The sequence below is a fragment of the Tinamus guttatus genome, unplaced genomic scaffold (genome assembly GCF_059628265.1).
Source record: "Tinamus guttatus ecotype Peru unplaced genomic scaffold, ASM5962826v1 Tinamus_guttatus_pri_ptg000327l, whole genome shotgun sequence".
Lineage (NCBI taxonomy): Eukaryota > Metazoa > Chordata > Aves > Tinamiformes > Tinamidae > Tinamus > Tinamus guttatus.
This window is the reverse complement of record NW_028288861.1, coordinates 9,497,981-9,519,103: the sequence shown is the minus strand read 5'-3', so window position 1 is coordinate 9,519,103 and position 21,123 is coordinate 9,497,981. Positions and strand designations below refer to the sequence as shown.

The 21,123-nt window shown below is 47.8% G+C and overlaps 2 protein-coding genes across 3 annotated transcripts; one reads left to right on the top strand and one right to left on the bottom strand.

The window, feature by feature from the left end:
• The first annotated feature begins 2,514 nt into the window (after positions 1-2,514).
• Positions 2,515-11,385, top strand: LOC104569423 (uncharacterized). The gene is made up of 13 exons (XM_088529369.1): positions 2,515-2,657; positions 2,923-3,099; positions 4,504-4,609; positions 5,165-5,287; positions 5,809-6,028; positions 6,378-6,401; positions 7,131-7,253; positions 8,268-8,455; positions 9,204-9,403; positions 9,744-9,835; positions 10,078-10,132; positions 10,847-10,944; positions 11,083-11,385. The coding sequence occupies exons 1-13, from the start codon at positions 2,515-2,517 to the stop codon at positions 11,295-11,297; spliced, it is 1,764 nt and encodes a 587-aa protein (XP_088385495.1). The 3' UTR covers positions 11,298-11,385.
• A 997-nt stretch (positions 11,386-12,382) lies between these two features.
• GSTZ1 (glutathione S-transferase zeta 1) lies at positions 12,383-20,471 on the bottom strand. Of its 2 annotated transcripts, none has more exons than XM_088529312.1 (9): positions 20,423-20,471; positions 18,367-18,418; positions 17,404-17,471; positions 16,828-16,908; positions 16,235-16,360; positions 15,529-15,604; positions 14,621-14,673; positions 13,380-13,429; positions 12,383-12,708 (listed from the first exon to the last, which is right to left on the bottom strand). In XM_088529312.1, the coding sequence occupies exons 1-9, from the start codon at positions 20,444-20,446 to the stop codon at positions 12,582-12,584; spliced, it is 657 nt and encodes a 218-aa protein (XP_088385438.1). In that variant the 5' UTR covers positions 20,447-20,471; the 3' UTR covers positions 12,383-12,581. The 2 variants fall into 2 exon arrangements, with proteins under 2 accessions (XP_088385438.1, XP_010214669.2); XM_010216367.2 differs by lacking the exon at positions 20,423-20,471 and adding an exon at positions 18,995-19,036.
• Between the last annotated feature and the right edge of the window lie 652 nt (positions 20,472-21,123).

Genomic DNA, 21,123 nt, shown 5'->3' with positions numbered 1-21,123 from the left:
ATGCCCCATTTGCCTCCAAAGTCTCTGGCACCTTATTCTGAAATACCTGGTGCTGGCAGAGTTGAAGACCAAACATTGTACTAGGTGGACGATGAATCTGACTCCCCTTGGCAGTCCTGCATTCTGTTCTGAATTTTACACGTTTCTCTCAAATGCATCATTTCAATAAATATGCCCTTTATCAGGCAGGTACAGGAAGGCTTTTATGGTTCTTGAATGAGTGCTGTCTAGTTTGAGCCCATCCACTGATGAGTCAAGTCCCTTGGGGAAGAAGTTGGATGCCAGCCATTTAACTTAGAGCTAAAAGTCTCTGCCAAGTAATGGCCTTAAAATTGAGTAGCTATTTTTGAAAAGTTTAAGTGGCCAGAGATGGTCTCCCAGCCATCTCGAGGACGCCCTCGTGACCGCCTGCTCTCCCGAGTGAAGCAATCTGCCCTCAATTCACCGCTCCAAACCGTTAGCGTAGTCTTTCCATGGTGAGTGTCGTGTAGCCGCCCTACCTTTGAGACCTGTGTTCTTGTGAGCTGTGGGGCTTGCCTGTCAGTCCTAATCAATGTGAGGTGAATATTTGTGATGTCCTGTAGTTTCAAATTTCAGTTCTCTGTGTCACCTTGATGCTTTTCATATCCTCCCAAGACACGAGTTTTAACTGGAGGATATTTCAACAAAATGTAGCACTGAATGTCTTGCTGAATGGCACATATGAATATATTTATGGTGTGCTTGCATTCCTTTCAGGCTTGGTTTGTATTGTTTGTTTGTATTGTGGCTGCTTTGTAATAGTGTATTGGAACCTATTCTCTTTAAATAAACTTTTCTCTATGCAAACAAGATCTCTGTCTTCTCTTAAGGCAAATGAGTGTTTTCATATGAAAAACTGAACTACACACTTCCTAACAAAACAAGAACCCCATTAAACTTATTTTTTATGAGGAAAAAAAATACTTAAAATGCACTTTGCAGAGTTCTGGGCGTTACAATTGCTAATGAATGGACAATGGACAACTGCTTTTACTGGCCTAGAGTGCAGAAGCAGGGCAAGGTTTCTGGTTTCAGCTAAGAAATTTTCTGTCTGTTAAAATGACTTGCTGGGCTTTTTTTTTTTTTTTCTCCTATTTTTAATTTGCATTCTTTACAAGGAGTTGAAATATTTGAAGAACTGGAGATGAGTGAGCAAGTTGCCAGGCTCTTCCTTGTGACACAGGTGGAGTTATATTGCCTTTCTCTCTGGTGCTTAATATTGACACTTCACCTCTGTTTGGAGAGATTCCTTTACAGCTGACTAGTCTGTTACTTCAGCTTTGGATTTAAACAACATAAAATCACAGAATCATAATGACTGGGAAAGATTTTTAAGATCATCAAGTACAACCATAAACTCATTACCACCCTGCCTACTAAACCGTGTCCCTAAACCTCTCTTCAGTTATCTAGTGTTTACTTTTCATAATTTCATTACAGCTGCTTGCCCACGAACACTATCTATATTTAAATAGCTTGCAGGAAGAGTGTTGAAGGTTCACCTGTTGGACAAAACGAGAATTAACTGTTGCAGCTTCAACCACCCATTCTTGTTTGTCCTATTTCAAAGCTCAGTGGGATGAGTACTGAAAATAATCACCTGGCTCTGTTCTTGTGCTTTCTGTTTGCTTGGAGCCATTTCTGCAAAATAACAGATGAAGAGGAACATTCATATAGCAGGTGAATCAGAGACACAGACACTCAGTCTCACGTAAGAGAGCGATACAAACTGACAGTGCAGCTATTTGATACCATGAACGTGCTATGAAACCCTGCACACTGCTGTGCTACAGATACAGGTCTATGAGGAAAATCAAATGACTGGGGGTAGGGACGGCAGTGATGTGAAAGTTTGAGGTTAATTATTCCCTCCCATTTTTCTAATTCTTGCAGTAAGCCTGCAGCAGTAATGTCTTCCTGATGCCTGCTCTGATTACAGGCTGTTTAGCAACCCTGTTGCATCAGGCTGCTTTGGCCTTGCTCTTCCCCTTTTCAGTGAGGGCAATTAGGGGAGAATATTGCCCCTTGGGCTACTGAAATCCCATCTTTGTTGTCTGATCCTTCCACGTTGTCTGATTAGCAACAGCACAGTATTAAAGCTGGAGTTTCCATTGCTACAGCGCAGCAAAGCACAAGCCAGATTTTCTAAACGGTGCTCTGCCCTCCTCATGTCCTCTCATGGTGGTTGTCCTGATGGCTGGTAGTTGACAAGCTTTCTATCTGTTCCTTCTCATGTGAAACAGACACGTGTGCGGATAACGTTATTTAGGGATGAGACACCAAATCATCTTGTCCAAAGAGACCCGTGGCTCGGGCACCACAGGTGCCCACAGCTCGGTGCGGAGCTGGGCGGGCGGCCGCGCCGGGGCGGCCCCCAATCCACGCGGGCGGCGGCCGCAGCCCGGCACCAGCTGCCGCCGGGGCGGGGGCGGCTCGGCGCCCGCGGCCTTAACAGCCCCGGCGCGGGGGCCGCCCCCGTCGCTGCTGCCCGCCATGTTGTCCGCGCGCCCCCCGCGCCGCCGGGGCCGCTCCCCGCCGGGGCCTGGGCCGCTGCCCTGGGGCGCCGCCACCCGGGACGGCGCTCTGGCCTTCTACGTGCTCTGCGCGCTGCGGGAGCCGCCGCGCAGGCTGCTCAGGTGCGCCCGGCCAGGCCCGGTCCGGCCCGAGGGGGCGGCGGGGCGGCCCCGCCGACGGGCCCGGTCCCTGCTGCTGCCGCTGCTCCTCCTCTGACCGAGGAGGGCGCCCATCCCCTCCTTAAATGCAGCAGGGTCGTATCATGCCCCCTGATTATGAAAAAAAAAAAAAAAAAAAGTTTTTTAACCTCCCCCCCCCCTTTTTTTTTTCTTCCCTAAACCTTCACCTCTTCACTATTTCCTGTGAGTCTTTTTTGTCCTCCCTCAGCCTCTCCAGCAAGATGGGTTACCAGGCATGGCTGCCTGTACCACTGCCAAACCAGCTGGTGGTTTTTGGTCTGGGAGATTGGAGCTGTTATTCCCCGGACACAAGCATCGCTGTGGATGTACAGGTGGCAGGGGACATCAAACCCCAGAGGATTGGCAGGCTGGAGCCCACGCGCAGGTAGCAGCTGGGCCCTGATGCTCTTGCGGTGTCAGCATGGCAATGGCGGGTCTTGGGAAGCGTTGTGTGCTGCGATAGTCCTTGGTTTTGGCACTGTCTTTCCTAAAGCGCTCACTTCTATTAATCCTTCTGCTAGTGAAGGGCTAGTGGAGCCAGTGCAAAACATCCACTTTTGTTGAAGATGAAATGATTTTGTGGAGGACAAGTTGACCATGAGGCAGCAGTGTGCCCTCGTGGCCAAGAAGGCCAATGGGATCCTGGGGTGTGTTGAGAAGAGCGTCTCCAGCAGGTCGAGGGAGGTGATCCTGCCCCTCTACTCAGCCCTGGTGAGGCCACATCTGGAGTATTGTGTCCAGTTCTGGGCTCCACAGTACAAGAGGGATGTGGAGCTGCTGGAGAGAGTCCAGCGCAGGGCCACAAGGATGATCAGGGGCCTGGAACATCTGCCCTGTGAGGAGAGGCTGAGGGAGCTGGGCCTGTTCAGCTTGGAGAAGAGAAGGCTGAGAGGGGATCTAATCAGTGTATGTAAGTACCTCAAGGAAGGGAGTGAAGAGGATGAGGCAGGCCTCTTTTCAGAGGTAGCCAACAACAGAACTAGAGGTAATGGCCACAAACTGAAACACGAAAAGTTCCACAGGAATTTAAGAAAAAAATTCTTAACAGTGAGGGTGATGGGGCACTAGAACTGGTTGCCCAGGGAGGTTGTGGAGTCTGCTTCTCTGGCGATCGTCAAAACCCACCTGGACGCAGTGCTGTGCTATGTGCTCTAGGTGACCCTGCATGTGCAGGGGGGTTGAACTGGATGATCTCTAGAGGTCCCTTCCAACCTTAATGATTCTGTGATTCTATGATTTTTGTAAGCGGAGCTGGTCTTGGAAGAGGTGGACCTGAGAAACAGCACCTCTGACCTCCTCCCTTCCCTTCTGGGCTTTATACGGAGGTTAGAGGTAGCCTGTGGGACTGCATGAAGGGAAAGTGCAGCAGGACTCCAGGGCATAACAAAGTGCTACAGAGGCATGGTTTATATTAAAGCTATCAAGAATGTGGAAGAATCTGTTTAGAATAAGAAAACCTTATTTAATTGCATAGTGTAACCTTTTTGAAGAGGAGAGAATATAGAAAACTTTCTCCTTTGCTTCTTATAGTATAAAGGAGTTCTCCAGACCAGCTTTTCCTTCACAAAGCATAGGGAGCAGGATGAAGGAGAATCAGAGATGGCTCTATTTTATTGTGACTGTATTTACGCACATAATGTATGTTGTTTTCTATAGCCTCTTGTGATGTTTTCAAACTTTTTTCACGGTAGAATCTTTTCTGCTTTGGGGTGTTCCCAGCTAATGTGGATGCAGGAATTCTTACCTTTCAGTGTTTCTTGTGGGCTGAAAATTCATGGTCCTGCCACAGGTCCCTAGTATGGGAAGGTGACTGGAGGACAGATGTTTTCATGGCCTCATTGAAAGACATGGATGAAGGCAGCTCTGTGAAGCTTGTCCTGACTGTCAATGGGCAGGTAAAAGACAAAAAAATCTCTTCCTTTCTTGCTGTTTCAGGTCTTGGTTCCAGATCGCTTCAGCTTTGTTGGTTCTGAGCTGTAAAACTTCCAATCCCATCCACTTCTTTTTCTCCTTTAATTTAGAGCCAGTTCACACAGGTCTCTTAATGCATGTCTGTGCTTAACTTACCACTCTTTGATGTTCCAGCCCCACTCCCTAAACACAGCTTTGCCAAAACACCTCTTTTGTTGTCATCTTTTGTTTTTATTTTTTTTTCTTACAGTTTTTGTGGGAGATATGCAGCAGAGAGGGGTTCAGTTCCACTTCTCTCCTGGATCTGCACTATCTAGATAGTTTTTTTTTTTTTTACCGTGTGCTGGAGCACTTCGATGAGTGTCTTTCAGTGTCTGCCTTTGATTTTCTGTGTAAAATACTCTGTTGATGCTGGACACCTGGGCTGTTGTGTTGCAGAGGATCTGCCCCTGGCACTACGTCTTTCTGTTCCCCCTTTGCAGGAGGGCGGCCAGTGCGTGTACTTTGTCTCATACGGCCTGTCACTGTTTCTGCCACAGCTGCTCAGAGGCTTCTCCAGCAGTACCCCCACCCACCCGTTTCTAGAGCCAGAGACTATCCAGTCACCGGTGCTCCCAGCGGATGACATGCCCCTCCGTCAGGACCTGGAGGACTCTCCTGGGGTACGTGGAACACCACTGTTTCAGCCTGTCCTTACTGTCCCCTCCCCTACCTTTAGCTGCTCAGTTTATATCTAGCAGAAGCACTAGTCTCTTAGTGGAGACACAGCCAAGCAGATTTGGGAGTTAAACATTCATTTATGCTAAAGAGACTGGGTAATTTTGCTCTCTGTGGAAATGTCTTTGGAAGGGTTGGATTTAACAGCCCTGGAGGGGGTCATTGATCAGCCTGGCCCTTCTTCCTGGGCTGCCCTCATGCTGGCTGCGTGCGTTGCGATCAGCAGCCTGCAAGCAGAGCACGGCTGGGCTGCTTGTCAGGGCCAGGCAGCTCATGTTGCTGGCGTGCAGGTCTCATACAGTTGCCATGTGAAACTAATTTCTGTCCCAGGAATAGACAAGCTCACTGTAGCCGCAGGTCACTTCTGTTTATCGTCTCAACTCTGGGGGCGAGGTGGTTCCTTGAGGTTTGAGTTATAAAAAATGGCTCTTTTTCAGAGGTGATTTGACTGGAATTGTTGTCTTAGGTTAAAAATCAGAGCTCAGAGATGACTGTTAGAGTTTCCAGGCCTGGGAGGAAGGACTTCGCTGCACCACTGAGAAAACCGCTGGTGCCCTGTGCCCTGAAGCCACCACCTGGCAATACAGAGCCCAGCGAGTCCTGGAGGAAGAGTCCTGTGCAGCTGAGGAAGCCCAGGAAGGTTTTATTTGAACCCAGAGCATCTGAGAGAGAACTTGGTGAGGAAGGTAACTCTGGCAGCCTGCAGGTGTCTTCTACAGGGATTTGTCAGTGCTGCTGGGTAATAACATCCTAGTATGTTTCTTTGTGAACTCTCAGGGAAATGGGCTTTTTCTCATCAGAGAGGTGAAACACAATAGTGGCAGCATGATGGCAGCCTGCGGAAGCAAGCCCTGTTCTCATCTGTCTTCTGTGTCTTCTCTGATGAGACTTTCTGCAGACTTCTGAGTCTTGTATTTTTGTGCTAGGGGATGGTAGAAGGCTTAAAGGCTTGTAAACCATGAAGCTGAGCAGTTTCCTGGGATGTGTCTGTGTACTGCTTTGTTTACTGGGCTCTATCTGTGTTTTCCTCCACAGATCTGGCAGTTAAGGAGTTGCAAGGTGAGGAGCCACTTGGTAATACCATTCACTTTAATGTCAAAGCCCTCTCATGCTTGATCCTTTATCTCCCCAATGATCAAGAACAGAATTCAGGTTATGTATAATGTCCTGTCCGTATCAGTGCCCTCAGTGTATGTGCTTCCAGTGTTGCCAGGCTTTCCAGCAGACCCACACCTGCAGGTGTATGGTCTTCTGAAGTGCATGTGGGACAGATTTTAATAAAAGTATTTTCTAGCTTGCTGGGAGATGAAAGGAACAGAGTAGTGGGAGGAATGCCTTTGGAAGCAGCTCCAGGCTTCTGGTTGCTGTGCCTCAGGCACTGACAAGCTGTTACTTGCCAGCCCTCCCATACGCTCTCAGAGGTAGGAGTAATGCCAGGGGATGCCCCACAGCTGGCAAATCTCTTGTGGGGGAGTTAATGGGATCCAAGCCTGCCCCCAGCTGCCTGTCTCTGAGGTGGGAGCCTGACTGTGTCCTGCAGGCAGCCAGATGACTGCTGGCTCCCTGTGTTAGTGATGACTCTGACAGTGCTGCAGTTAACTCCCCCAAACCACAGCAAATGTTCCTCAGGGAGCCTTGGCTGCTGCCACCCCTGGGTGAAGGGGCCTGGTGCCTTTGCCTTCCTATTCCTCCCTCTGAGTTCCCAGCTGCCTTTTTCTCCCCTGCAGTGAGGGAAACGGGGTGTCTGTTCAGCCTCTTCTCACTGCCTCGTGCTCTGCCCTTCCCCAGGCAGTCCCAGCCCACGATGGTGCCATGCCATGTGCCTCAGTGACCTGGGAACAGCTGTTCTGATCGGTGGAGAAGGTGCCAACCAGCAGTCTTGCAAGGATGTGCTCTGGAAAATGGAAACTGGTGAGGAGTTTGGAGCTGACTAAGGCAATGACGCACAGGATGCAAGGACAACAAGGTGGGAGGAAGCCCTCAGGGGTCTGTGCAAGGAGAGGGGTCAACAAAGGGCAAAGGGATTACTCCTCCCAGCACGATCATTTCTGGGCAGTAGCTGGTGGTGGCATCACTCCAGGCAGGTGCGTGATGTTTTGGGTGTGGGAATCTGCCCTGGGCCCTGCAGCTTCTTCCTGCTGCTTGGCTGCTGTGCTGTGTGCCTCGGGCAGCTTGCACTGTGCAGTGCCCTGATAAAGGATTGCCCTCCTAGTTCAGAGGAATGGGCTAGGGAAGAGGAATATTCCCATGCTTATGGAGTAACCTTGACTTCTCCTGGGATAATTTCTGACATTTGCTGGCCCAGTATGACCATGTATCCTGCTCTCTCAGCTGGAACAGGTGCTGGATGGATTTTTCTTTCTTGTGAGTCAGTCAGCTGTAACATGCATCCATTATCAAGTTTCAGATGCTTGCTTTTTTTTTTTTTTTAACCACTTTCATCCTCTCTTGTCCTTTCCCCTTCTGCATTTCTGCTCTTTATTTATCTTCCTGGTCCTTGTGCTGCCCTATGCTCTGGTGGCAGTGTGGGCTGCTGCATGAGGCTGTTGGGCTGCATGTGAAAGCCCTTTGGGAGGTAAGTTAGAGGTTCTGGGAAGAACTGGTTGATTTTTAAGGGGCAGAAGCCATAGCACAGTTTGCAGCCTGTGTGTGATGAGAGATTGAGAAGTGTGAGGTACAGTTCAGTGCCCTGCTGCTTTCTGCACCTCACTGATAATCTCTTCCCCTTTACTATTCCTCTGCTACTTAGCATCCCTTTTTACTTTTCACACAAAAGCATTGCCAAGTCCCTCCAGCTCTGAATTGAAGTGAAGAAGGCAGAAAGATTTCAAGTAGAGACTTTATGCCATAGAGAAATTGAGAGGATTCTAGAGAAATCAGGAGGATTTTTGGACCCCCTCACCATCTGTCTGCTGTTACTCCCAGACAGTGATTTCTGGTTTCCAGTGGATTTCCAGCTACGAGATGCCGTGCCTTCAGGCCTGCGTGGTCACACTGCTACCTATGACCCAGACACCAAGCACATCTACATCTTTGGGGGCATAAAGGAGGACAAGGACTACAGCAGCATCTACATCCTGGACACCGTCACTTGGAAATGGCTCCTTGTGGCTGTAGGTATTGCAGCTCTTCTAAAAGCATGAGAAGGGCGGGAGGTTCTGCCTTGCTCTTGGGGAACAGTTAGGTTTTCAGGGAATGTGGATGTGCCTCTGCCTTTAGCAGTCTCGTTCTACTGTTGCTGCAGGTTCTCTGAGCTGCATGGCCTTCTTATATATGTCAGAGCCAACTGTTTTGAAAGGCCACAAGCTTGGTGGTAACCAGGTGCTGTGCTTAGAATGAATGGAGCAAGCTGCAAAAAATGGCTGCTGCAGGGTGCTTTCTGGCAAAGGAAGTGAGTGAGAGATACTGTACAAGTGGCGAGGGAGAAACGCTAATTTTGTATGATGCTGTTGAGAGCTGCGCTGGATGTTGAGGGAAAGAACTGGCCTCAGATCAGGGGGCTGCTGGGAGCAGAGCAGATCTCTGAGCTCTTCAGCTTGCCACCCTAGTCTTTGTTGTGGACCCTGTCAGCTAGGGATTATCCATCTCTGCTCTTACAGAATTACCCTGGGGTGAGATCTCTCTTTTCTGTCTGTCTTCTGAGCCAGCTGGAATAGCAAGTTTACTCCATGCTCTGGTCAGAGCATTGGTGTAGTGCAGAGTGTGCAAAGGACACACTGTCTGCCTGCATTGCAGAGATCTGCCTGGGAGGCCAAGGAAGAGAAAATCAAGACTTGTTGAACATACTGCATGGTGTGGGCTCCTGTCCTGTGGGCCATGCAACAATCAATGCACTTCTTTCTTGTGTTGTACCTTTCCCAGGCTAAAGGGAGAATGCCAATGCTAGCCTACCACAGTGCAATCATCTACCGCAAGGAGCTCTTTGTTTTTGGGGGGGCTCTCCCCAAAATGGCATCACTGGCTGTTGGATCCTGCAGCAATGCACTGTATGTCTTCAATCCAGAGTATGAAATTTGGTACCAGCCCATCTTGGAAGGGGAGAAGCCTCTTCCTAGACTCGGGTGAGAGTGCCCTTGTTTCAGCCCTCAGACATAAAGGAGGAAACCTCTTCCCACTTTTGCTTCCACCCCTGTGCAACTTCCTAAATACTGAGTGACTGTTTTCTACAATCCATGCCTTAACATAAGATGTAACTCCTAGGGCTTCTCATCAGAAATCTTACTGGGATTCTATTTTGGGCTGCAGTAGTTGGGGACAGAAGCAGGTGTAAACTGAGATTGTCAAGCCCATTATCAGAAACCAAATTAATAAGAGGGAGAGGAGAAGGAAGAAAAAAGGTCAAAAAATCAGTAACAGAAAGTTCATGAAGATGCTTTGCTCATTCTCTTCTTATCTACCTAGGCATTCAGCTACTCTGCTGGGGAACAAGCTGCTGATTTTTGGGGGTCAGAGGACCTCTGTCTACCTCAGTGACATGCACATCTTGGATCTGGGTAAGAAAGTCTGAGCCAGGTGGCTGCTTTGGGAAGGCACATTCTAAGGTGAGGAATGAGGCATGTGGGATGGGACTGTAACAATAATGTTGTAGAAGACATGACTAGATGGAAAACTGTGGTGCAAATCAACCCTTTCTGGAGGCAAGAGGGGAGGGAATGGGTAAATAATAACAGTAGGAATGAGACTGCAAAATACGGCAGTGTGTCACGTGGACATTTAACTTTTCCCCCACTACCAGGTTTCATGGAGTACACACCAGTCCCTGTCCTCGCAGGACAGCCTTCTGCACGCTGGTAAGATACTGTTGCAGGCCCAGGAGCTCCCTCCTTCCTTTGAGGTACCTCTTTGAGGCTGTGTTTGATCACAGGCACCTTTCAGACCCAGGTGCAAGTCTCTGCCCCACTAGTCCAAAGGCAGTGCATGATCCCTTTGTTGTGGAACTAAAAATTTTGTGCTGTAGCTGGTTGGTGCTTTTAAAGTCTAGGGGGTTACACCTTTTGGGTCCCTGGAAATCTGCCCCTCAGACTAGGAGAAGTTATCTGCTGTGTGCTGATGGATTACATAGCCTTTTTGTTTGTTTGTTTTTGGTCTTTATGGTACCTGGAGTATAACAGGTGCACAGAGAGGAATAATCTCTTGAACATGCTGTCCCCAGAGGTAGGTAGTTGCCCACTAGAACGTGTAAGTAACAAACCAAAAAAGTATCAAACCAAAGCCCATCTAGCCGGCTATCTCTCCACACAGAGCAAAGCACAGATGTTGTGATAGCTCCTTTTGAGGTAGTGAGGTGCTTTGTGTGTCTGATTATGATCTGACTTGTACAGAAAAGCAAACAGCACTTTTAGGATAATTCAGGAAGTCAGGGCAGAAAAGCAGACTCTAACTTCCACTCAGCAGCTTGAGCCCCAGCCTACTGGGGAAATCTGCCTGCCTCTCCCCATTGCTCCTTGAGGAGCAACCCCAGTAAGTTTTGCTGTAGTCATAATTAGCCCTTGTCTTGGTCCTAGTTTCCATGCTGCTATGGCTGTGTCAGACCAGAAGGTTCTGATCAGTGGAGGCTGCAATGCCAAGGGTGCCCTACACGATGTCTTTGTTTTCCACCTAGGTGAGTGGCTCTCCCTCCTAATTTTCACAGCTGAAAGTGGCTGTTGGGTGACAGTGGTTTTTCTGAACACCTTGGCTTATCTGTTTGGTTCATACCTTCCATGGAGGATGGAGTATTGATAGCTCCTTTCTACTTCAGACACTCTTACATGGAGCATGTTGGTGCACCATGACCTTTGCTGTCTGCCCCGAGCTGGCCACACATTGCTTGACATGACTCCTGCCCACCTGAAGGATATGGACAAGGAGAACAAGGACGAGCATAACCTGCGTACAGTGTTGGTCTTTGGGGGCTCCAACTGTGCTGGGACCTTCTACAACAGCACAGTCAAGATCCAGTTGGATCTGGAATAATGCACAGCCCTGAGAATAAGTCTAAAACAGCAAGGGCTCTTTGCTGGGGTAAATACAGGCAAGAATGGCAATAAATTAATTTAAGCAACCTGGAAGTCCAAGCTTCTATTTCAAAGTGAATGCCATCTTCTACATAAGAGGCCAGTGGTTTGTAATACCTTCATGAATACTGTGAGTATTTCTGTCATGGGTCTGCTGGAGATCAGACTGGCAGAAATTGCCTCCCATATCCCTGGCTTGGCATCTGGGCTTGGATGCCAAAACAACCAGTGGGATCTTAGCTGAGCCTGCATGAGATCATGGACACTTGTAGGTTTTTGGTTTCCCTTCTTGCCCTTCAGGTTACTTAGGTTTTCAGTTTCATTTAAGATGAGTAGAATGGGATTTGCTTGCTGCCACTTGGGAGTTCCTCCCAAATTCCAGCATGGTTCTGGCTTAGAGGGAAGCTGGGGTGGGGTTCCCTTGGGAAATAGTCTGCAGCTGAGGGCTAGGAAAGCACCTAGCACAGAGTCTGAGCGTAGAGAAGGGTAGAAAACACCATTGTTTTCAGTGTATGGGGGTTGTCTTGTCTCGGTGTGGATTGACCACATAGCTTTGCTCCAGACCTTTACTAATTCTGCGAGGTTGCTGCTGGACAAAGGGAAGGGGTACAAACTGGCTGTCCTAAATAGTAATTTTCCTGTCATTGCAAGGGGTGGCAAAGTTGCTAACAGCTTGCTCTTGCAAAAACAAAGGCATCCAACAACAGCCTCTTCTGTCAGGGCCTCTCCCATACTCTTTATATCCATAGCACTGATAATTTTGCCATAGCTCTGCTGCAGGTGCAAGGACAGGCAGCCTGTCTGGGTGAGCAGCACATTGTGCGTGGTTGTTCTGATACTCTTTCCATGGCTGGTGGAAAGGAGAAGCCTCTGGGGAGAGTCTAGAATTGGCTAGATGCCACACACATGTGTTTGGCTACATTTCCCAGACATACAAAAATCATACAAAAGGGTCTTCTGATGGTTGTAGATGCTTCAGTTTTAATCTGTTTCTTGGGGGGACATAAAATAGAAATATTTTATAGAAATATAGTCTGAAGTAGCTGCAATCTTACCAGCACAGTGATAGCTTTTTTGAATGATTCAGGTTACTTCTGGAGCAACAGGGCTCTCCCTCAGTCCTTCCTCTACCCACATGATAATGATACATGAATATTTCCTGTTGGCACCCAAATCCTATTCAGCCTTTAGCTCGTGTCCTCTTTGCTGCTCTAGCTTACTTGATTTAATGGGTAAAACAGCTCTAAGCTCGCAGTTCTGCAGGGGTGTCTGGCTGCCGGGATGGGTGGCTTACTTGGAATGCCTCCAACTCTAGGAGAGCTTTGTTGATTCTGATGATTGTGGGATATGGAGCCAGGTCCACTTTGTATCTGTAAAAGGAGAAGAATTTATCAGGGAATCTCAGCTGGACAGCCAGTGCAGCAATGCCTGTTAGGGCAAAGCACTGTGCTGTACCTGCCCAGTATGACAGAATCTCACAGGTTGGGGTATCTTTGCATTAATAGAAAGGTACATTTACGTAGATTGAAAAATAAAAAACTAGAGGAAAGCTTAGTTAGCTTTCAGGTCTTCACTAGGCTTTTAGGCATAGTTCAGCATACAGTAAGAATGCACTATGCTTTCTCCCCCAGTGATGATGATGTGACCCTTCTTGCATAGGGTTTGTATTGTAGGGTCTCTACAAATACAGTTCAATTGCTCTTTCCCATCTGTGTGCAGTGTAAATATAGAGCAAAGAGGAGAGAGGATGTGGAGCGTGGACAGCCTTAGTTTTTGTAGGGACACAGATCAGCTTTCACTACTGGAACCTCTGGGAAGACAGTCCAGGTTCTTGTTCTTGAGATCCTTCAAAAGATGCAGTATTTAGGGCATAGAAGAACACATACGGAATAATCCATAATGGGACAGAGCATGCAAGACAGATGCTTTCCTAACAGGCACAAGGAGCAGCAGAGGAAAGGTCAGCTTTGACAGCCCAGCACATAGGATAGCTTCCACATAGGGATGTGCTCAAGTGCACATCAAGCTTAGCCTTAATTACCTTTCAGCATTGAAAACTTGAGGCACCAAGCACAAGTCAGCCATGGACACCTGCATTGGAGCAGAGAAAAGGGGTCAAAATAATCCAGAGCCTGTTCCCCCACCCCTCACTGTAGCAGCAGCCTTTGACAGCACAACTGCCGTTACTTTAGCAGCCCATAGCATTTAATGAGTTTTTTTATGAGTTTCTGGGGTAAAAAGAGGAGGTTTCATGGCAGCTCCATCCTTTAATCGAGCATTAATAATACCTCAGAGGTATTATTAGAGGGGAGGAACTCATAGGAGTCACTAGCACTAGAAACCATCAGCCTGTAGGAGCCTCCTATCTACCAGCTGATGATGGCAGCCTCAGGGACACTGCGCTTCTGTGGCAAATGCCACTGAGCAGAGGAGTCTTGCCAGCAGGCTGCAGAGGGAGGGGACGGGAGGTGCTTGCCAGTGAGTTTGTGTGGATGGGAAAAGACTAAATTTTGCTTGTTTGCACTGAAGGAGCATCAAGCAGCTCCAGCCAAAATCAAGACCTGTTGTGGCCTTTGTACACGCTCATGGGCCCACAATCTGAAAAAAAAATACAAAGGACAGTGTAAGGAGCTGCCTTTCTGCACACATGATAGCTGCTTCCACCTGGCTCCCCAGGTCATGAATTACTGGGTATCTCCAACATAAGATCTCACAAATAGTCTTTGCCCACCAAGGGCTACAGTCCTACAGGTCCCCTGCCCATACAATCCTCTGTGTCATAGGGCTAGTGTTGTTTGTTTGTTTGTTTGTTTTTTTTAAATCAGTGCTTTTTCTATGGCCCCTATCTCTCTTTTTACTATCCCCATGTTGAAGTTGGAGAAGTAGATCAGAAAAACATGATGCAACCTGTCCAAGGCCCCAGAGCTTAGAATTGACCCTGTCTGTTTTAAGCTAAGCTTTGGCCCTATTGAGGGGAGACTTAGAACTCCAAATCTCCTGAGGATGAAAGGATCAAATCTGTTACCACATCCTCTGGTGCCAGTCAGGTTCCAGATCCTAGCTGTACAATCTGGCCTGCAGCAGATTACAGGTAAGGACAAGTAAAGGTCCCATAACTATCTGAAAGTTGATAATGGCCTAAGTAGGATCCATGCAGCTGCTTTCTTAGTGGTGAAGGCACAGCATGCAGCAGGATAGGATGGAGTCTATGTCTCCACAGTTACCTTGGGAAGATGCAGAGGTTTCTGGTTCTGCAGTGGTGTGTGACACTCAGCTCCTTACCTCATCACCCACACAGTAGCGCCCGGCGGTGTGCTGCAGAATCTGCTCCAGCGCTGCCAAGAGAAGTGGAACAGGGGATCAGGCACAGGAAACTCATTTCCAAGGCTTAATGAAGCTGCATGCGGAGGTGGGGAGTGCTGAACAAGAGTGTTTCAGTGCTGAGCTGGTAGGCATGAAGAGCAGAAATTTGAGTCAAAACTGAGAAAACAGAAATCTTATCGCAGAAGGATTATGGAATCGTTAGGATCCCCTGAGCATTTGGGACCCAGGATGATTTTAGCTGCTTCAATGAATGCATTTGATATACTAGGAGCACATAAAGAAGATGCATAAAAGTATGGAGGAGTACAAAGGTGCAGTCAGCTTGTGGCTGTCCAGAAGCAAAGATGGGCCTGCCATTCCAGTGCATGGCAGAGGGAAAGGGTTTTCTGGAACAGCACGCTAATTTTTACAAGGACACAAAGAAATATTTTGCTACTTGCTAGATTCTGTGGGGATTCTGCCAAGACACAGGATGTCTTTTGGCTTAAGGCAAAGTATATTAATACAGGAACTTAAGTGCAAAAGGCAGTAGCCTAGAAGCAGCAGGGAGGAGAGTGCTGTCAGTCTTCATGCTTTAGTATAATGGTGTTCAGGACACCTCTGGGCTTTTCCTCTTTCATCCACAGCAGCAGCACTGCATGTGGACAAGCTCTTCCCATGCAGGCGCTGGAGATCTACCAGTCCTGGATGAAGTACTCTGGGTGGGAAGAGCCTGTCTTTCCCAACAGGACAAGACACCAATGTACCAGCCTAGAAAGGCCTCTTGTTCTGCTTGAGGATAAAGTAGGAGCCCAGCGATGTACCACACAGTCCCAGAGTTTTGAAGGGTCAATCTAAATACTGATTGCTTCGGATGTGGGACTCACCTTGGAAGCCAGACTTGATGTAGTGCTGAGCCCATTCCAGTTTTTTCTCCCCAACTCGTTCCAGGACGCTCACGTTCTGCCAAAGTGAACGATCTGCAGGTTAGACTGAACTGCTGTGAGCTGGAGCTTGCTAAGGCCTCACACAGAATGGGGAGAGAGGAGACTAGGAGAGCTCAGCTTGAGCTCAGCCTTCTGGGTCAGCCTTGATCTCATCCTCAGTGAAAGAACCATTTACCTGTCTCCATCTCTCTCCTGGGGCTGTCAGAGGATTAGGGTTTGAAGGGACCTCTGGAGACCACTTGGTTCAACCCCTCTGCTCAGAGCAGGGTCAGCTACAGCAAGTTGCCCAAGACATCCAGTTGGATTTTGAATATATCCAAGGATGGAGACTCCACATTGACTCTGTGCAACCTGTTGTTGTCCTTCTATTACTGCATCTTCCTAGGCATCCCTTTGCGAGTGCCCTATGAATCATTCTGTCTTGTCCTCTCTGAAATATCCTAAACCTTGCAGTGAAAAGTTCTGGGTTAAGTTGGTTATGAAAAGAATCTTGGGGTCCTGTAGAATTTTCTTTGTAGGAAATATGTATTGTTTTAACTAGTGTGTTAGCAGATGAAATCTGTGTTTCATCTAACACAGTGTAAAACACAAACTGCTGGAAACCCATCCTGGTTTTCTTATTTGCATGGATATGACAAGGCAGTACCTGAAGTGGCTGAATGCCGGAGACAATGTGATCTGAGATCATTCTGACTTGGGCTCTCTTCTTTGGATCTTGGGGCAGGAGCCTGGGGCTAGGCCGCGTTTCTTCTAGGTAATGAATTATAGCTAGCTGTAATGAACAAAGACATAAGGAGATGGTATTGGAGAGTGGAATAAAAATATATGGCCTAAATACATAGGAGGCAGGAGTTCCTAATTGGTCCAAAAGAGAACAACAGGTTTGGAATAGAATCTGTTGTCAATCTAAGCCACAGAATATCCTCCTTGATAGCTGCTTGAGACCTTATAGTTTAGCCTAGCTGTGATTTAAGACAAACCATGGTGCAGCCATCTAAGACGTTGCAAACTGCTTAGTAAAAGATGGGGTTTTGAACCAAGACTAAGCTGAGCCTGAATGCCTGACAGCAGTTTCCCAGCAGGGGGTACATGCTATTTCTGACCTCGGGTAGGATTGTGCTCTTCGTCACAAATGCCATCTGTTCTCTAATCTGGTGCTCTGGGGGAAGAGACAGAGCAAAGTTCTTCCTGTCCCTGCAGCAGTTTGGTGTGATGGTTATGATGTATCAGGTAACTCACCGACTGAGAAAGGGTGATGCCATCAATTTTCAAGGCTGGAACTTGCTGCATTGGATTCAATGTCTTGTATTCAGCAGAATGCTAGGGAAACAAACCTGAGATTATTCTATTGCAACCAGAAATTCTTCTCTTTGTTTTCTTCCCCTAGAATCTCTCATCTATTTTTAAACCCATCTTTCCCTCTCTCCCCATTACTATTTCCAGTAAGTTATGTTGTGTTATTAGCCTGCTCTGCAAGCTCCCACTGAGACTCGGGGATCTCTCTATGCAAGGAGAGACTGCCTTGCCTCTTGATAAACAGCAATACAAAGTTTGAGATGGGTGGTACTGTGGCAGCATCTCTGTTACTGCTGTAGTTCCCCACCACTGTCTTAGCCCATAGTGACACCAAGTACTACCCAGTCCATGACTCTGAAAGTTCTCGGGAGGGAGAAGACTGCTGAAGGCAGCAAGTAATCACTGAGAAGCAGTGAGGAATTCAGTGACTTTCCTTTGACCTTTCCAGTGCTGATCCCAGTTCTCCTCATGATCCCATGTTTGTGTCCCCTATAAAGACCAATGGTAGTGGTATCTTACCTGCTGCCCCCCATCCTTCAGGAGGTTCACTGGCACCTGGTTATAGGCAATCCCTTTCAGAGCCAGTGCTGGGGAGAGCACAATGCACAGCTTCAGACAGGCATGCTGAGACCAAGTTCAATTTTTTAGAAAAGAGCTCAAGGAGATGTTACCTCTCCCTTTGAAAAAGGCCATCTTTAAAGCTAAAAAAGACACTTGTCTCGAGGGGGGGGGGTGCCTGTGTCCCCTGAGAGAATGGACCTCTGGCAAACCAAGGATCAAAGCACCAAGGGTCAGCCCTGGCAAAAGTTCTTGTTCAGAATAAGCTGTGCAACCCTCTGTGGTGCAGCTCCCCCTGACAGGCTCTGTGCTCAGGGCAAAACCTTCCTCGAGAGACTGCCTCAGCTCATGCAGGGACCATGCCCAGCTCTGCTTAGCTCTCATGGCCAGGCACCGCAGCTTGGGGCAGTATCTGTACAAGCAGAGAGTATAGGACTAGAAGAAAGATCTGTCTGCATCATGTTAGATTTGCAAAAGCAGCAATTCTAACTAGTTGCAGAGACAATCTGTAAAATACACCAAGGGGAGGGAAAAATCTTTCGAAGTCTTTCATGGGAGGTTTGTCCACAGGAGAGGATTCAGCTGCTGCTTCTGCAGGTTTGTGTAACTGCAGAGAAGTTTGCCCCATGTAGCACCCTTCCCTGCAGCAGGTTCCCATTCCCACTGCTACTTGAATTTCAAACAGCTATAGGAAATACCCTCAGCTTCCCAGTTAATCTCTGTTTTCCTCACCCTTCGCTCAGCTCTAGGTGAGTTGTGGTATTTATTGCCTTCCTCCCCGCTCCAGAAGAACTGGAGGAAAGGCAGAGGTTCGAGGTTCATGTTTGCTGATTTCTCTTTTAATAAGTCACTGAGTAATTGGGTTAGTGAAGGGGGGGAGGGTGCTGCAGTAAGAACGAAAGAGGCATTGAAATTGGATCTTACCAATTCTCACTCTCCAGGAGCAGGAACTTCGAAAATAGCTATAAAGTATCGGCTGAGAAAAGAAAGAACAGGTAGTTTCATTGTGGGAACACCAGAGATTTTTAAGGAGAATACAGCATGAAAAGAAAGCATTTCACAGAATCACAGAATGGTTGGGGCTGGAAGTGACCCCTAGAGATCATCTAGTCTAAACCCCCTGCTCAAGCAGGGAGGCCTAGAGCATTTCAGGAACTATAAGATACAGGAGGTCAAGCTTTTATAGGAGAGCTCCCCTTTTTAAAGTGACCGTTAAAGTGACTGTTCTGTGTCACTATTTTTCATGCTGTCCCTCTGAATACTAGTCGCATCTGATGTTCTCAGCAGTATGCAGGCTGTGCTGAAACAACCCCCTACAAGGCTCCTCTCTTTGTTACTGTCTGATATTGCCATCTTGCACCCTGTCACAGCAAGGAGCTGCACTGAGGATCAGCGGCAGGAGCCGGCTTTTCCAGCCTGGCCAGGCCGGGCCTCCTTCCAGAGGCACCGCTGCTCCTCCAGGTGTGGGCCTGGGGTGCGGGGGACTCTGCTCCACCTGGGCTCCAGCGTCGGGGCAGCTTCTCAGCCACTTCCATCCCGTGCAAGCTCTCACCTTTTCAGATGCCATGGTCTATGTGTGCAATCCCCTGTCGAGGAAGTCCGTGTCCTTGCCCTTTTGATGCAGATGGGGTGTGGGGAAGGCTTTTCTCCTAAAGCCAATGAGAAATGGGCCATGCCCCCAATTCCACAGAACAAGCAGAGCTGGATACAAGCAGCTGAATGGCTGCATTTAGCTGCATCCACATCTGTTGCAGCCCCAGCCTGGGTATCACAACGATTACCAGCTTTGAGGGTGGAATCATATTTAGGAATCACTTATTTCTCTATCTTTTTGTCCAGAATGAATAAAATATATAGTGAGACTGTCAGGCTCTTAGTTGCCAAGGCAGAAATGCAGCCATGAAGAACACAACAAGAAGACTGAATGAACTTTTGTTTGCCTAAGGAAGGACAGGCAGCTCCCCGATCTGGGCCTGCCTTTGCAGGGAGGACCCCTGGGGCCTGCAGCCCCCTCTCCTCAGGACCAGCCTCCCACCACACGAGTCTGTGAGGCTGTTGCTCGGCCTGCAGCCCAGCTCTAAGCAAAACACCGGGCTCACTGCAAGCAGCACTCACACCTGTCTAAACGAACCAGGAACCGAGTGGCTCCCAAAACACAGAGGGAGCCCTCTGTGTGCCCACCTCCCAAAACAGAGATATTAGAACAGGAGGGCCGAGAAAGGCAGGGATTTGCTCATCAACACCCAGCCCGTCAACAGAAAATGATACGTGCTCCAAGGACTTCTGTGTTCTTTTTAAACACAGATGTCTCTCTTGCAGTTTATATTAATTCAAATAACTTGAAATATGCATTTGATTGAATTACGGTAGTCAAAGTTTACTAGAGAAATGCTTTGTGAGAGAGAAAGTGAGGGCTGTACTGGCAACTCTTCATGACAACATATTTACAAATTTACTAATTTTCTTCAATCCTCTGCTTCAGGAATCAGGGCATTTCTTGCTTGCAGGCAAGAAAACATGACTTCTAAAGCATCAAACAGCAAAACAGAAACAAACAGCATTTGTACATATTATTTTGTCTTTTCTGGAGAACTTGCTGATGAGTTTTGGCTCTGAAATTCATTTTCTTCACTATATGTGTTTTGGACTCTGACCTCTCAACTGGCAGAGATGTTTCTCCCGATCCTCTTACAGCTTTTCTTGATTTTGCAGCCTGCATTATCATTTGTATCTAAATGGTGTTAAGCTAATTGCTTGGTTCTATCATTTCAGGTCCTTGGAGATTTTACTAAAAAGAACTTTCAGCTGTGTCTCCAGAGCTTAGGACCTAGAATGATCTCTTCAATATATGCTGTTTTGCTTCCTGTGGAGGGGAAGATTATGGGTGAAACAATGAGCTAAGTAAAGATACTGAGGCAGCAGGAGTGTTTTACTCCTCTGTGCCTTCTCTTCCCAGGCCTCGGAAGACACCATTCCTCACCCTCTCAGAGGAGGAGCTGAGCATGGGCCGGGGCTGTGCCGAACTGCCTCCATTTACTGCACTGTAGCTGCAGGATGTATCAGTTGGAGCTGGCAGGTTAGCAGGAGGACAGCGTTTGCATGACATCTACTAAGATTTCTGTTTTGGTTCTGTTTTCACTTTCAGCATCAGTAGAGCAGTGGAGGCATGAAGGTGAGGAGAGTTTGGCCTTAAATACCAGATTCTAATTAAAAAAAAAGAAGAAAACACAACTGGGAGAACTTCTTATCCCCAATGATCCAGCCATCCTTCCTTTGAAAATTCTGGCAAAGGAGCCTCCCATCACATAAATGAATGTGATTAACCCAGGAAGATCTAGGGTTCATCAGCTTCTGGGGTGGCAAAGAGAGAACCCCTTTGCTCTGAGGCCTGTGGTAATGAGGCCCTGTGACACACACCAGCAAGAGCCAATGCTCCTTTCTTGAGGGAAGGAAACGCTTCCAAGCCGGTCTGCAGCGAGAGACTTGGCCTAAAGGAAACATGCTAGGGGCAGTAGACAGAGTGTCTTGGTGTTACAACTTCTTACACTCTGAAATGCCTAAGGGCATTTTGTCAAGTCTGTCCCCAAACCAATTCATCTGCTAGCACAGGGCATGCAGCACTGTTGGGTTCGTTATGGAGAGTCACTGCATCGTGTCCTGAGCTTCTTGCCAGGGGCTCTC

Coding starts and splice junctions, on each gene's coding strand:
- LOC104569423 (XM_088529369.1), top strand. CDS start 2,515: ATGTTGTCCGCGCGCCCCCCGCGCCGCCGGGGCCGCTCCCCGCCGGGG. Junction 9,404..9,743: donor AAGCCTCTTCCTAGACTCGG/GTGAGAGTGCCC, acceptor TTATCTACCTAG/GCATTCAGCTACTCTGCTGG. Junction 9,836..10,077: donor CATGCACATCTTGGATCTGG/GTAAGAAAGTCT, acceptor CCCCACTACCAG/GTTTCATGGAGTACACACCA.
- GSTZ1 (XM_088529312.1), bottom strand. CDS start 20,446: ATGCTCAGCTCCTCCTCTGAGAGG. Junction 18,419..20,422: donor TCAGCTCCTCCTCTGAGAGG/GTGAGGAATGGT, acceptor TTCTTTTCTCAG/CCGATACTTTATAGCTATTT. Junction 16,909..17,403: donor TGAAGGATGGGGGGCAGCAG/GTAAGATACCAC, acceptor TTGTTTCCCTAG/CATTCTGCTGAATACAAGAC.